General features: G+C 41.9%; 1 protein-coding gene across 2 annotated transcripts in view; it reads left to right on the forward strand.

The window, feature by feature from the left end:
• Positions 1–1,044: 1,044 nt before the first annotated feature.
• Positions 1,045–14,756, forward strand: part of ATP2A2 (ATPase sarcoplasmic/endoplasmic reticulum Ca2+ transporting 2) — a 58,715-nt gene continuing 45,003 nt past the window's right edge. For both annotated transcript variants that reach the window (XM_046640118.1, XM_046640119.1), the window contains exons 1-5: positions 1,045–1,167; positions 1,849–1,866; positions 1,947–2,029; positions 10,671–10,775; positions 14,395–14,533. In XM_046640118.1, coding sequence (XP_046496074.1) covers positions 1,050–1,167; positions 1,849–1,866; positions 1,947–2,029; positions 10,671–10,775; positions 14,395–14,533 — 463 coding nt within the window. In that variant the 5' untranslated portion in view covers positions 1,045–1,049. The remainder of the gene's footprint in view (positions 1,168–1,848; positions 1,867–1,946; positions 2,030–10,670; positions 10,776–14,394; positions 14,534–14,756) is intronic.

Below are 14,756 nucleotides of genomic sequence, written 5' to 3' on the forward strand. Positions count from 1 at the left end.
AGCCCGAGCGCGCTTCGGGGAGGCTCGCGCGGACCCAGTTCCCAGGCTCCTCGGCCTCGCCCTCCCAGCCACCCGCCCCGGCCCGAGGCCGACCCCAAAGGGCCGGCGGTTCCCTAGGGACAGCGAGCGCAGGGAGCCCAGCGTGAGACCTTCACCCCCGGGTTTGCCGTCTGTGGGTGGGTGGGGATTGAGAACTGCACGAGCGGAGCAGGTACCCGGGGCTCGCCCTCCCCGCGCCCGCCGACCCTCCAGCCGCACGAGCGCTACGCGGGCGCGGCGTGGGACGCGCCGGCCTCGATCCGGGTTCCTGGAGGCGGCGCGCGGGAGGGGGCGGGGCCTGCGCGGCCGCGAGGGCGCGAGTCGCGCGGGAGGGAGGGAGGGAGGGAGCGGGAGGGGGCGGAGCCGCGCCGCCCGCGCCGCGCTGGGCCCTCTCGGCCAATGAGCGGCGTCCACATGCCGCGGCGGCGGCGAGAGGGGAGGCAGCGGCCGATAAATGCTATTAGAGCAGCCGCCGCGGAGCCGTCCCCGACGCCACCTCCTTCTCCTCCGCCGCAGTTTCCTCCGCCGCTGTCGGGGGTGCGGAGCTGGGGGAACAGGGCGAGCGCGCCACGCGCCACGCGCCACCCAGCCGGCTCGCCTCCCTCGCTCGGTTCCGCCCTCAGGGTCGGCCGGGCGCCCCCTCCTCCGGCCGGGCGGGGCCGCGAATCACCTCAGGAGAGCGAGGAGGGGGCTCGGGGGCCGCGGCCTGCGCTCCGGGCGGGCGGTTGAGGGCGAAGGAGGGCCTCCCTTCTGACGAGGGGAGGGAGAGTTGGTAGCCCCCCGCCGCCCACCGCAGCCCGGGCGGGCGCCGGCAGCTGGAGGGGCGGTTGTCTGGGGGAGGGGGCGCGGGGTGATTCAGCGCCCGGCGAGGCGGAAGCGGCCGGAGGCGGAGGGGAGAGGCCCGGTCCGCGCCTGGGCGCCCGGGGTGGCACGAGCCCGCGGCCCGAGTGCGAGGCGGAGGCCAGGAGGCCGCGGGCACGGGAGGCGAGGCCGGCCGGGCCCCCGCAGCCATGGAGAACGCGCACACAAAGACGGTGGAGGAGGTGCTGGGCCACTTCGGCGTCAACGAGAGCACGGGGCTGAGCCTGGAGCAGGTCAAGAAGCTCAAGGAGAGATGGGGCTCCAACGGTAGGTGCCCGGCGCCGGGCTGCGGGGCCCCGCGCGGCCGGGCGCGGGCCCGAGAGCCAGGGAAGATGGCTGACCGGGCTCCACCTCGTGGGGCTCGGCTCCGCGCCCGCCGGGGCTGCAAGCGGCGGGGAGCCCGCGCCGGCCCCGCGGGAGAGGGGCTGCAGGCGGGGGCGTCGGGCCGGGGCCGCCCCCTTCTCGGCCCCCGCGGGGGCCCCCTGGACGGGACCGGGGACCCCGCTCGCCTCCGGCTCGACGGCTTCGCACCGGCAGCCGCCGGCCGGGGAGGGAGGGACGCGTCTCCGCGGCCGGGTCGTCGCCCGCCGGTTTACGAGGCGTCGCTGCAGTTGAGAATGCCGCCGAGCGCGCCCGTGCTGCCCGGAGCTACGGTGGCAGGAGTGACAGGCCTGGGACGACTCCTAGTTCCGGAGCCCCGTTTGCGTGGCCATGACACCTTACGCTTCGGGGTAGACCTGAGGCCGTGGGTTACGACGAGTATTGCATATATTCTCGGGGTACCATTTTAGCATGGTTTCCATTAAAAATGGTTGAAAGTCATCTGTCTAGGTGTGTCTTTCAAAGACAGCGATGATTTTAGGAATTCTTTTTAGAAAGATAGAGTGCTAACGTGTTTTTTTCCCCCCCCTCTGGACACGTTGCCTGGCGAATTTCTACATCCTGCAGAGTTACCGGCTGAAGAAGGTGAGCGATCTGAACGTGTTCTTCCCCCGCTTTGTGCTGATGTTAAGATGACGTTTACAACAGATCTTTGTTTCTAACAGGGAAAACCTTGCTGGAACTTGTGATTGAGCAGTTTGAAGACTTACTAGTTAGAATTTTATTGCTGGCAGCATGTATATCTTTTGTAAGTATAAAGAAATTTATTTTGTCTCCAAAAAGTTGGGACCGTTCCATAGATGAAAAGCGGGGAAAGTAATGTCTATTGGATGAGAACATTGTATTTGCAGGTTTAAGCCGGGTCTCCATGCTTTTTTTCTTTTTAAACTTAAGTATTTTAAAATTATAAATAAAACACTTGAAGCCATTCGTGTACAGAAGATAAATGGATGCCTGACGTTTACGGTGCAGTTGGAAACAGTGCCTGAAGGCAGCAGGGTCTTCTAAATTCTTGTGGCTTATCAGGTTTTAATATCAAAAAGTTCTTTATCGGAAGTCCTTTTCTGTTTTGGGTTCTTCCATTGTGTAAGATCCTACTGACATGATGTTAGGCTCTTCGTAGTCTGTAAATAGAACTTACAAAAGGAATATTGCAGTTGCTCTCCCTTCCTGGTAATGGCAAGGTGACAGTTGTTTCTGACAGTGACAAGAATGATGACAGCAGTGATGGCACCACTGTTGACCAAATTTGGTCACTGACCTTTAGGGTGGTATATTTATCTAAATTAGACCCCTGTCTTGAGTGACTCCTAGCTTGAGAGAATAAGGTTCAGTATGTTGGTTCTAGATCTTAAAAGAAAAAAAAAAAACCTATAGTGTTTTTCTTGTTTTGTATGTGCTTACCCGCTTGAGTCCTATATGGTTGCTAAGAAACTGGTGAAATGCAAAGAGCTATGGAAGAAAGGTGAATGGGGGTTGATGAGGATATTTCCACAGTATTAATATTTTTTTGTTGTTCCATATTAATTTTTTATGGCATTTTTTGTTGGGCAGTGGATTTCTTGGTAGTTTTCCTTAAAGTGGTCATGAATAGGACACAGATGTTCCTAATCCTAACAGTGTGAGATGCCTTTTGTTCTTAAATTACCTTTTGTTCTTAAATTACAGCATATTATTATAAAACCATTCTGGGAAGTGAAATTCACCCAGTGCAGTACTTTTTTCAGGCCTGGCAAAGTTGACATAGCTTCAAGGTTTCGTTTTTCTATGTACGTATACAAGCCCCAGGGCTTGCGTCAGTCTTTATGACCACCATGGAGGGCTCTTTTGAGGACTAACTATTCAAAGCAGTGGGCATTTCTTTAGGTGAGGGGAAAAAAATTGGCAACAGACGAACTTTTTTGGAGTAATTCTGGAGTAATTTTTGGAGTAATTTACACAAATTACGCTTGAGACTTTAATATATTGTGCCATGTTAGCCAAATGATGTGCAGCCATTAATAATTCAGTCCACAAATCTTTTGTATGGTTTTCGTTGCATAAAATTGAGAGAGTGTCATAGCAAACCATTCAGCATCCTGGATTAATCACTCCATATCTCTTACATGTCTCTTTTCTTGATTTACACCCCACCCCCAACTTCCCAACCCCCCCGGAAATGGCTGCTGCTTTACCAATTAAGAGTAGAGCCGCCGTTGGGTTAACTAGTTTCAATAGATTGTCATGGGGCCAAACAAATGATATATTTGGGCTAGTATGTTTAAGCTGGCTACGTAATTCTGAAATAGTCTCAGCTTTAGTAGTTAAAATAACTGGGGTTCATTAAGGTCATCAGGGACCTCCTAGAAGTTAATCAGCTGATGAGTACAAGTCAGAGATAAAATAAATTTTTGAGTTATTCTGTGTGTGTTGTGACATCAGTGCATTATTTCCAATAAACAAGCTCTTGACTGCTTGAGTTGTATAGGATCTCTTGAGGGGCCAGTTTGACTTTATATTAATATTTTGAATTAATGATGCGTGTGATTTTTACTTTGAAGTAAGGAGTTAGTTTCTAGGCATTTTCAAATGGGTTTTGAATGCTTTCGTTTTGTTAGAAGGTAGGATGTTGGTTTTCTGTAGTTTTTATAGAGCTGTATTTTGGAGTTGCAGTTTGAGATACCTTTTTGGTGCAACTACTTGGAGTTATTATTTGGGAAATGAACTATGTTACATTTTTACTCTATGAGTTGCTAAACAGAAAAATAATAAATGTTTAGAAATACTGTTACTTAATTTGCTTGATTTGTTTGATCAAGAGATTGCGGATATAAAACCTGTTGATTTTCTTCACGTGGGCTTGGCACTGCTCCTACTGTGTACTTGACCTTTTCATTTCTTTATCTTTTGAAAGAGCACTGAGTCTTTTGGTGTAGTCAATTTATTTCTATTAGTTTAACCGGAGAAATATGGGGGAATATTCATGTTATTTTGGAGAAGTGAGTAGGCAGTTCTTATATGTACATGATATATCATCAAGTTTTGCTCAAGTTAAAAAGAAATATTAGGCTTTAGTGATTTAGTTCAAATGTCAAACTAAGTAGTAAACTGTTAACCACAGTTAATATTTTGCAGTGGCAGAAAGTAGGAAACTGCATTAATGTTTTACACTTGTGGCCTGTGGGGATAAAGTTTAATTAACTTGTAATTAAATATTGTAATATTCACCCAAATAGTTTTTTTTAATTGAGGTAACATTGGTTTATAACATTATGTAGATTTCAGGTGTGCGTCGTTAGAATTCAACTTCTTTGTACAGTACATCATGTTTACCACCAAAACTCTAGTTTCCATCCTTCACTGTAAAATGTCCCCCTTTACGTCTTTCACCCTCCCCTCACCCCTCTTCCCCTGTGGTAACCACAAATCTGTTCTCTGTATGTGTTTGTCTGGGGTTTTTTTTTTTTTAATCCTCTACATATGAATGAAATCATAAGATATTTGTCTTTCTCCATCTGACTTATTTCACTTAGCATAATACCCCCAAGATCCATCCATGTCGCAGTGGCAAGATTTCCTCTTTTTTTAAGGCTGAGTAGTAGTCCTGTGTGTGTGTGTGTGTGTGTGTGCGCGCGTGTTTATACATCTTTATCCATTCATCCATCACTGGGCACTTAGGTTGTTTCCATGTCTTGGCTATTGTGAATGATGTTGCAATGAACATAGTGGTGCATATACCTATTTGAATTAGTATTCTCATATTCTTTGGATAAATACCCAGAAGTGGAATAGCTTGATCATATGGTAGTTCTATTCTCAATTTTTTGAGGAACCTCCATACTCCTTCCCATAGTGGCTGCATCAGTTTACATTACCACCAGTGGTGTACAAGGGGTCTGTTTTCTCCATATCCTCTCCGACACTTATTTCTTGTCTCTTTAATAGTAGCCATTCTGATGGGTGTGAGGTAATGTTTCACTGTGGTTTTGATTTGCACTTCCCTAATAATTTAATGATGTTGAACATCTTTTCATGTGCCTGTTGCCCATCTGTACATCTTCTTTGGAAAAATGTCTGTTCAGATCTTCTGCACATTTAAAAAAAATTTTTTTTTTTTTAAGTCATCTGGTTTGGAAGAAGTGTCTCCCTTCGCTTATGAAGTAACATTAGAAATTCCTTAATTTGACCTTCAGGAGCTTCTTTCCTTTTGCGTTGTCTTCCCATCCTCCTTGCTCACCAAATTTGCTCTTCGTATAACACATCATGTACTTGCTTAACTGGAATGCTTGTCCTTTCCTCTTTTTCATTGCTTCATTAGGTACTTATTGAGCACTTGGTACATGGCACAGACACTGGGGATACTGCATCCAGCAAAATAAATAAAATCTCTTACCTGGAGCCGACATTCTAGTGGAGACAGATAATAAACAAGCAAAATATATAATAATCTGTTGGACGGTGATACACTGTGGAGAAAAATAAAGTGGAGGAGAGTGGTGGTTGGTGGTGGAATAAGGGAGTATGGGGAGGGGAGTACAGTTTTCAAATAGAGTCAGAAAGGCCTCTAAGAAGGTGACATTTGACAAAAGACCTTGAGGAGGTGAGCATGAGGACCATATTTGTCTTCTCTGTCTGAATCATGAAGTCCTCTGCTATCACAATTTGGATAAGTTTCTCTACCCTCCACCCCCATTTCCCCACCTCAGCTACTTAAGTTGACTGTAAAATGCTAATAAAACTTTCTTAGACCAAGGCACTTCTCAACTATTCACTTCCATATAAATAATTTGTCTTTTCTTCTTATTGGACCTTTTAAAGGGATTCTTAATTGCTTTAGGAGCCTAGGTTATTGCGTTTGATATAACAGATATTTGGATGAGTTTGTGTTGGTAGCATTTTCAAAATATGAGCTCCATTTACTTTGGTTTTCTCAGAAGAATATATTCAAGAAGTATTTGGTAACGCGTTATATAGTGACTTAATTTCGTATTTTAAAAAAAGGATAGGGGGCTGGCCCCGTGGCCGAGTGGTTAAGTTCGTGCGCTCTGCTGCAGGCGGCCCAGTGTTTCGTTGGTTCAAATCCTGGGCACGGACATGGCACTGCTCATCAAACCACGCTGAGGCAGCGTCCCACATGCCACAACTAGAAGGACCCACAACAAAGAATATACAGCTATGTACTGGGGGGCTTTGGGGAGAAAAAGGAAAAAAATAAAATCTTTAAAAAAAAATAAAAATAAAAAATAAGAAAAGGATAAAATGGGGCCTGGCCCCAGAGCTGAGTGGTTAAAGTTCTGCGCATTCCACTTCAGCGGCCTGTGTTCGTGGGTTCAGATCCTGGGTGTGGACCTTCTCCCCTCACCAGCTGTGCTGTGGAGGTGTCCCACATGGAAAAAATGGAGGAAGATTGGCACAGATGTTAGCTCAGGGCAAATCTTCCTCAGCAAAAAACAAACAAAAGGAGGGGGTGGCCTAGTGGTTAAATTTGGCACACTCTTGTTCAGTGGCCTGGGTTTGATTCCTGGGCACAGACCTACATCACTCCTCTCAGCAGCTGTGCTCAGCTGTGCTTGTGGCGGCTCACATAGAAAACAGAGGAAGATTGGCAACAGATGTTAGCTAAGGGCAAATCTTTCTCAGCAAAAAAAAAAGGGGGGGTTGCATAAAATGGGTAGTTTACTGATTGGTTTAACTGATTTATTTAGAGTCTTTAAAATATGGCTTGAGAGGAGAAGACAGGTGCCGGGGTTTTTTGTTGTTGTTTTGAGGAAGATTAGCCCTCAGCTAACTACTGCCAGTCCTCCTCTTTTTTTGCTGAGGAAGCCGGGCCCTAGCTCACATCCGTGCCCATCTTCCTCTACTTTATATGTGGGACGCCTACCACAGCATGGCGTGCCAAGCGGTGCCATGTCCGCACCCGGGATCCGAACCAGCGAGCCCCGGGCCGCCGAGAAGCGAAACGTGCAAGCTTAACTGCTGCGCCACCGGGCCAGCCTCTTGTTTTAAAGAAGATTGTATTCTCAAATCTGAAAACATTGAAAAATGTTTCTACATAAGCTTTGTGTCTGAATCAGAAAAGAATGTAGTCTAATTCATAGAATTTTTTTTAATGGTTGTATTTGTTTCCCACCCCAGAAAATTGCCATAACACTTGTGATGCTTTTTTCATTCTTGGGAAGAGTCTAATTTCCATTTCCTCTTTAAAAAAATTTTTTTGATGTAAATTTCTTCATTCATTATTGAACAAGTGTTTGAGTGCCCAAAGGCATCGCAAGTTTCTAAGGATACAAGGAGGACTGCAGCCCAGGCCCTGTGTCTTAAAAATGTGCTTGTGATTGCTCTCATTTTCTTTTTATTCTCTCAGTAATAGCTCAGCACATTATCCCAACATGTAGATAAGATAACTGAGTCACAGTACCAGGATTGTCTCCCAGTTTATACCGGAACATGCCTTTTTACCTTGGATTAAAATTTACTTTATTCATTAAACTCTGCTTTCCAGCATCTTTTGGCTGTCCTGTCAGAATTTTTACTGTGCTGAACCAGAGACCAGTCTTACAGATAGAAATTAGAAGATAAACTGCTACCTTGTTTAAGCAGTTTAAATTGTAGTTGAGGGTTCGTTAGCAAGTGATGACTTTGAATAGGATTGGCAAGTTTGAAACTTTGAACTTGCTGGAGAATGTAAGCCCCGGAAGACAAGTAATGTTAATAGATTAATATTGCAAAGTAATGGGAAGAAGAAACACTGTTATCCCCAAATTATACTGCAGTAGCCTTTTCTTCCACTTTCCTTTGATGTTGATGCGCGGTTGGTTACCTTTTTGCTGTCTTAATGTTTAAATTCATGTACTGCCACTTAGGGTCTTGTACCGTGTATGAGATTTTGTTTCATTCATTCATGATCTATTCAATAAATATGTAGTGAGCATCAACTGTGTACCAGAGACTCTTCTAGGCCCCTGAGGATACCACAGTGAACAAAAGGCAATCCAAACATAATCCTTTGTGTTCAACCTATTCTCTATTTTAGAAACATTTCCCCCCTCTCCTGTGTGAATATATTTTGTATAACTTCTGGTAAACCATAATTATGAACTGACTGCACTATAATGCTAATAAGGCATCTTGCTTTTCAGTAATAATGTGTCACTCATCTAATTTTCCTCTGTCCCCTTCCCCATCTTGTGGAGTCTTTGATTTGTCAGCATCATCTTCCTCCCTTCACAGGAGAGGTTTTCTTTTCGGTAGAACAAAACCATGAAGGACTGCACAATGTGATTTGAACATGATTGGCTGGGTTGGTTCTTACCAGTTAATGAAATATGATTGATCTTTATTTTGGGCTGTAGCATTCAGTTCTTTGGGTTTTTTGTGGTTTCAAAATAGACATTTTTCAGAAGTGTTCAGGAAATTGTTGGTTGTTAATTTTAAACAGGTTCAGCACCATCCTTCCGTGCTAAGAGATTTGCCCCTGGTTTCTCTTCAGGCAGTAATTGGTATATCGGTAGAAACTTCAAATAACTATGAATTCTTGCTTGTTACACCTAAACATTTAAAGTCATGTAGTGGAAGGAATGGCGACTGCATTGTACAGATTAGGATTACTACATTATTAATGAATACCACTTGTGCAAAGGGACCACACATTTCTTAAAAAGTAGAGGTTTACTCTGATAATCCTGTCACTGCTTGCCTTAGCGTTTTCCTTTGCTCCAGCTGTTAGGGGATATTGCGTTGTTTGTTCCTCAGGCCTAGCTGCCAAGAGGGAAATTCATACCCCCTTTAACAAGGTGTGAAGCTTATCTTAAATTGCTAATGCCTCACTGACCTTTTGGAAAGGTCCTAGTTACTCTTCAGTTGAGCATTTTTCCTCCCCCAAGAGCTAATTAAGTTTCTTATTTCTGATATGCTCTCTTTGGCAAATGTTTGAAAGTCTAGTATCAAAGCAGCTGTGATCTTGCATCTATCAAAATTTATAACTTCCTAGAGAAGTTTTTATTCTGGCATTAGGCCTGACCTTAACACCAGGAATTCCCTGTTGAAAGCTTGCAGCAACATTTATATTCATTCTGGTTTTCTGCCTACCCAGGCTTATTAGCTGTCACTGGTGATTGGCATCTATCAGGACCTGCTCCTGGTGTCTTCTGGGTCTTTCCTGCTCAAATTGCTATTTCTTGTTAATTCATCGTTACCTTCTTTTACTTGGAAAATTTATCTTGGGCCTTGCCTTAAGCATCTTTCTGGTTGTTTGCTATTTGTGTAAAAGCTCACTTTATAATATTCCACTGAGTACAAACAGTATTTATATAGTATTCCACTAAGTACAAAAGTCGATGGTTTCATTATTAACAGAAATCATATCTGACAATATTAAAAAGTATCAAAAACAGTTCTTTCATTGTTTGCCAAATAGATCTTTTAAAGGAAAGGTTCTGTTGTGAAATATGCAAACATTTTAGGCAATGTGAAAAAACAAAGGCAAATCTTAACTATAAGATTGACTCATTAGATATGTTTAACGTCTTTTCTGGATTGGCAGTTTCCCACAAAAATTGGTTGTTACATTTTTAACCATTTAGATGACTCTCTTACTATATTCTTGATTATTATTTTGAGATTCATTGTGTTGGATTCTCTCTTACCACCTTAGGGTTGCTTATTTAGGAAGTACAGTGTGGCTCTCTTAACTTGCAGATTTTAAATCTTAAAGATAGGGTTGTCTGAGCCAGGATTTCTCTGCTCATTTTTCTTGGGGCAGTGTTCTATGTCCAGTTATAACATTTTTGGACTTATGTCATCTCTAAAGTTCTGTATAACTGTACTAGATGTCATATGGAGGATCACCTTCAAGATACATTCCTGATTGTGGAACAACCTTGCAGTAGTTCTGAGATGACCTTCAGCAATGCTGCTGAAAATAAGTGGTGCATTAAGTTTATATACTCTAAAATTTTGAGTCAGTGATCGTTATTTTTACTATGAATTTGTGCCACGTGGATATTGTTTGATACAGGTATTAACCAAATCATCCAAGTTGTTGATGATCACCTTTAACAAAATCAAGAATTTAAGTTTTCTTTCTTCTGAATATATACATATAAAATGAATGGGATTTATTTCCCCAAAAGTATTTTATTTGAATTTTAAAACGGAATTGTTACATGAAAAAATAAATTAGCTCTTAAGGGTATTGTTAAGAAGTTGTATAGTTTTGATTCTCAAGAATTATTATGAACAAGATATAAGCTGGTTATTTATGTTGTTACATTTTGCCACCATTTGTTTCCAGGGATGGTAAGAAAAGAGATTTTTTATATCATAATTCCTTCAGTGCAAGCCACTTCTGTTATAGTAGCACTGAGCCTAAAAACAAATTACAATTCTAACACATGCCATTTCTCTTTTAGGTTTTGGCTTGGTTTGAAGAAGGTGAAGAAACAATTACAGCCTTTGTAGAACCCTTTGTAATTTTACTTATATTAGTAGCAAATGCAATTGTGGGTGTATGGCAGGTAAGCAAAAATTCCTACAGTGCTAAATTTAGTAGTTTATGTAAATGATTTAAACTAAGTTAACCTTTCTGTTACCTATTTTTCCCGATGTGTTGACTAAAAGTATCTCTAGAACTTCTACGTGTGTTTTGGGGGGTTTTCCCGTTAGTTTATTTAATGGCAAAATTTTAGACTTCTCATGCATATATACTCTGCTGTTAAAATTGCTCATCCTTCATGGTAGCAAGGAGTTAAGAACATTGAATGAGAGAAGCTACTTAAGGAAAACCAGAAAATTTGAGAGCCAGTATCTGTCTTGATGTTTCCTAGCTGCTTCCTGTGAAAAACTTTGTGAACTCAATGTCATTTTTATTCTCCTTAGATTTTTTCCTGTGGGTGGATGGGTTTAACTATAGAAATTGTTTAAATCCTAAATTGTTTTCCCTTTAGACATATTCCTGGCTGTCTTCCCTCAATTGTCCAGGCCTCTCTTACTTACAGAATGGAAGCTAATTTACTACAGAAACATAATGGAATTCCTCCCTCCCACTCCCCATTCACCTATCTGCAGATACCCAGAACTTTTCTAGGACTGTTGATCTATTTGATTTTTTTGAAAATGTTTTCACAGACTTTGAGACTATACTTCAGATTCATTTTAAGTACTGATCTTTTAGGTTTCTGATGGATATAGTTACCCCTTTGAGGACTAAAATTGAGTGCATCTATCGTTCTTAATGTGGAAACATCTTATAAACATAATCCTGTTGAAATTGTAATCTTCTGACCTTATTAATAAACCCTGAAGATCTTCGTGGTGGGCTCATATGGAAAAATGGCCTACTTAGAAGAAAATTTTAATTGTGCTGTATTCCTATTTTGATTTTTTTGTAAGAAATTTGCTTATATTTAATTAGAAATGGTCCTCTTGTGAATAATTTAGGCAAAAGAAACAATACACAGCAGTAGATTGTTCTTTTCAAACTAGTCTTATGTATTTTTTAATTAAATTTATGCTAGTTATGTGGTAGATACTTAATGTACATTCCCATTTCATCTTTACAGTGATCTTATAAGGCAGGTGATATTCCCATTTGACAGATGTGACATTGAGCTTCAGAGTGATTAAGTGACTTATCAAAGGTCATACAGGTAGCTCATAGAGTATCTGAGTTTTGAATCCAGGCCTAGGCTGATCTGAATTCCAAAGTAAAATTTTACAGCAGTTTTCGCAGGACTTTTATAATGTCTTAATTTAAAAAAAAAATTTCTTAGGTTTTAATCCTATTTATGTAGTATACAGAATAGAATGAACAATACTGAAAGGTTCTTGCCTTCTGGAAGTAAGGGAAATGATAGTTATTTTGTAAGGTAGTATTGGGAGTGGGGTGGGCACATGTTTATGATCAGTGTTATCAAGTAAAGATTTTAAAAGAAGGTGACAAGCCGTTGGGAACTATAGAGAAATAGAGTTTTGTGTGTGAAGGCTGGGGAGAATATTCCAGAGAGGGAGTGGCATGAGTGGAAAGGTACAAGGTGAGCAATTTTGGTTTGACTGGAGGAGGTGGAAGTTTCGAACTGTTAGAACAAAGGAAACCTTAGAAGGTCCTCTAAGTTATGCTTTTGTTGATAGTAAGTTAGGCATACTTATATTTCCCTGAGTTGACGTATTTTTGATGTAACCTATTGGAATCTATGATCGTTCGCTTCCCTTTCCCACCCCCTACACTCTTAATGTTCCTTTTGATAGTTTGAGTTAGAGGGAGGGCTGTTAAGTGATTTTAATTGGCATCCTTGTCCTTGGTATCTGAGAGAATTTATCTTGTAAGTTTGTGCTTCTAATTTAAATGGACCGTTGTTAGTTTTTAGTAGGAGCCAAATAGAGTGCTCCTGGGATGTCTCCTTAACCTTGAGCATCCAGTTATGAACTGTCTGACATGACTTGAAGGAGAAAGGAAATAAGACTGCTATGATTCATAAATTGGGCGGGGGAGGGGGAGTCCTGTGCAGAAAGTGGTTTCAAATTTGATTAACTGAATGGCAACAACACTCAGAATTTGTTCTTCCCACAATCAGTAACATTTGAACTTAATATGAAGGACCTTTAGGAGTAACATTAATTAAGGTTAAATATCCTAACATTGCTGTTAATTATAAAGTGATGCAGATATGCTCATTCTTTCAGCAGATCTGATAGGGGATTAAAATTACTATTATGAATTTCCCAAATTTAAGGTTTCCTAGACTCTTTCAGGGATGCATACACAAAACGTAAGACACATGCTGTTAACTTTCAGGTTTGTGTCATCTAAGTTCTCTTTAAGCAGGTCTAGAGATTTTTCACAACAGACTAATACTCTTACAACAAGGTGAGAAATGAGATCACATGGTACTGCGTTTGTATTGTGTTCAAGTAGAGGTTAAATTGAAGAGCTTCAGATTGGAAGGCAAAAATGTGAGAAATAAAAGAATCCTTTCCTTTGTCCATTGAGTAACCTCACCTGGGCGTGCACTTCATAGATTCACCCCTTGACATCTTTTTTCTTCTTCTTTTTGTTCTCTCCAAAGCCCCCCAGTATCACAGTTGTGTATATTCTAGTTGTAGGTCCTTCTGGTTCTGTTATGTGGGACGCCACCTCAACATGGCTTGATGAGAGGTGCCATGTCCATGCCCAGGATCCGAGCTGATGAAACCCTGGGCCGCCAAAGTGGAGTGTGCAAACTTAACCACTTGGCCATAGGGCCAGCCCCCGCTCCTTGACTTCTAATTGTTTACTCTCTAAAAGGAGAGAAGACAAATTTGTCATATGAGCTTTTCTTTGTTTCTTGTTTTCCTTAAAAGAACTTTGCTATAGCTTCCCCCTCCCCCCAACATGACTCATTTGGGTTCTACATCTTTCATCTTGAAATTAGGAAAGAAAACCTGTGTGGCTGAGTCTTGATATCTTTGTATATCGTATTATGGTAAACATGGCATGTGACTGGCAGTCCTGTGATGATATTCCAGCTATTTGTTGGTCATTACCACTGGAGAGAGATTTCTTAGAGTTTGTGAGATTAACCTGATTTTAATTCATCACTCGCAGCATTTACTATGTACCAGAACAGTCTAAGCATTTTACATATAGCTTGTAAATCTTCACAACACTTGAAGTTTAGGTGCTATTACTGTCCTGGTTTTGTAGGCAGTAAACTTGGTTTTGTAAGCAGTAACTTATCCACGATCACGTAGCTGATGAGTGGAAAAGCCTAAATGAACCCAGGCAGCAGGCCCAGGCCATCGTCTTTCACATGAGACAGGATCGATTTAAATGGTATGGGTGTGGCTGGAGGTGATGGCATGTTTCACAGCATGCTTAAGGACAGCAGATTCTGTAACTGCTTTTTCCCATTACGGTTTTATCCCCTTACCCTTCTTAGGGTGCTTATTTTTTAGTTTTTAATAAAAAATCATGAGAGCTTAGTGTTTATCAACAAAGATGATGAATTGTTTACTATAAATGCCATTGACGTGCTTCTCTTTTGTCTTATTTATTTATTTATTTAGATTAGAACTCTACGGTTTAATTCCTTGGGCTAGAAATACTTGCAGTGGCAGGCATATGTTAACTACTTTTACCTTCTTTTTTCTTTTTTACAGGAAAGAAATGCTGAAAATGCAATCGAAGCCCTTAAGGAGTATGAGCCTGAAATGGGCAAGGTATATCGACAGGACAGAAAGAGTGTACAGCGGATTAAAGCTAAGGACATAGTTCCTGGTGATATTGTAGAAATTGCTGGTGAGTTGAGTTTGTCATTTTCTTTTATTCTAGATTGTATATCTGAATACAGTTCTTTTCTCAAGGCTCATAAATAAATGTTTTAAAAATTGTGCTCATGTATATCAATTATAGTAACAGATTTTCATGCCATCCAAACAAATATGGTTTTCCGTAAAATTATTTCTTAAAGTGTTTGGCACCTCCATGTCATTGAGGTTTTTTTTTTTTTAAAACGAGATGT

This window comes from Equus quagga, chromosome 15, assembly GCF_021613505.1.
Source record: "Equus quagga isolate Etosha38 chromosome 15, UCLA_HA_Equagga_1.0, whole genome shotgun sequence".
Classification (NCBI taxonomy): domain Eukaryota; kingdom Metazoa; phylum Chordata; class Mammalia; order Perissodactyla; family Equidae; genus Equus; species Equus quagga.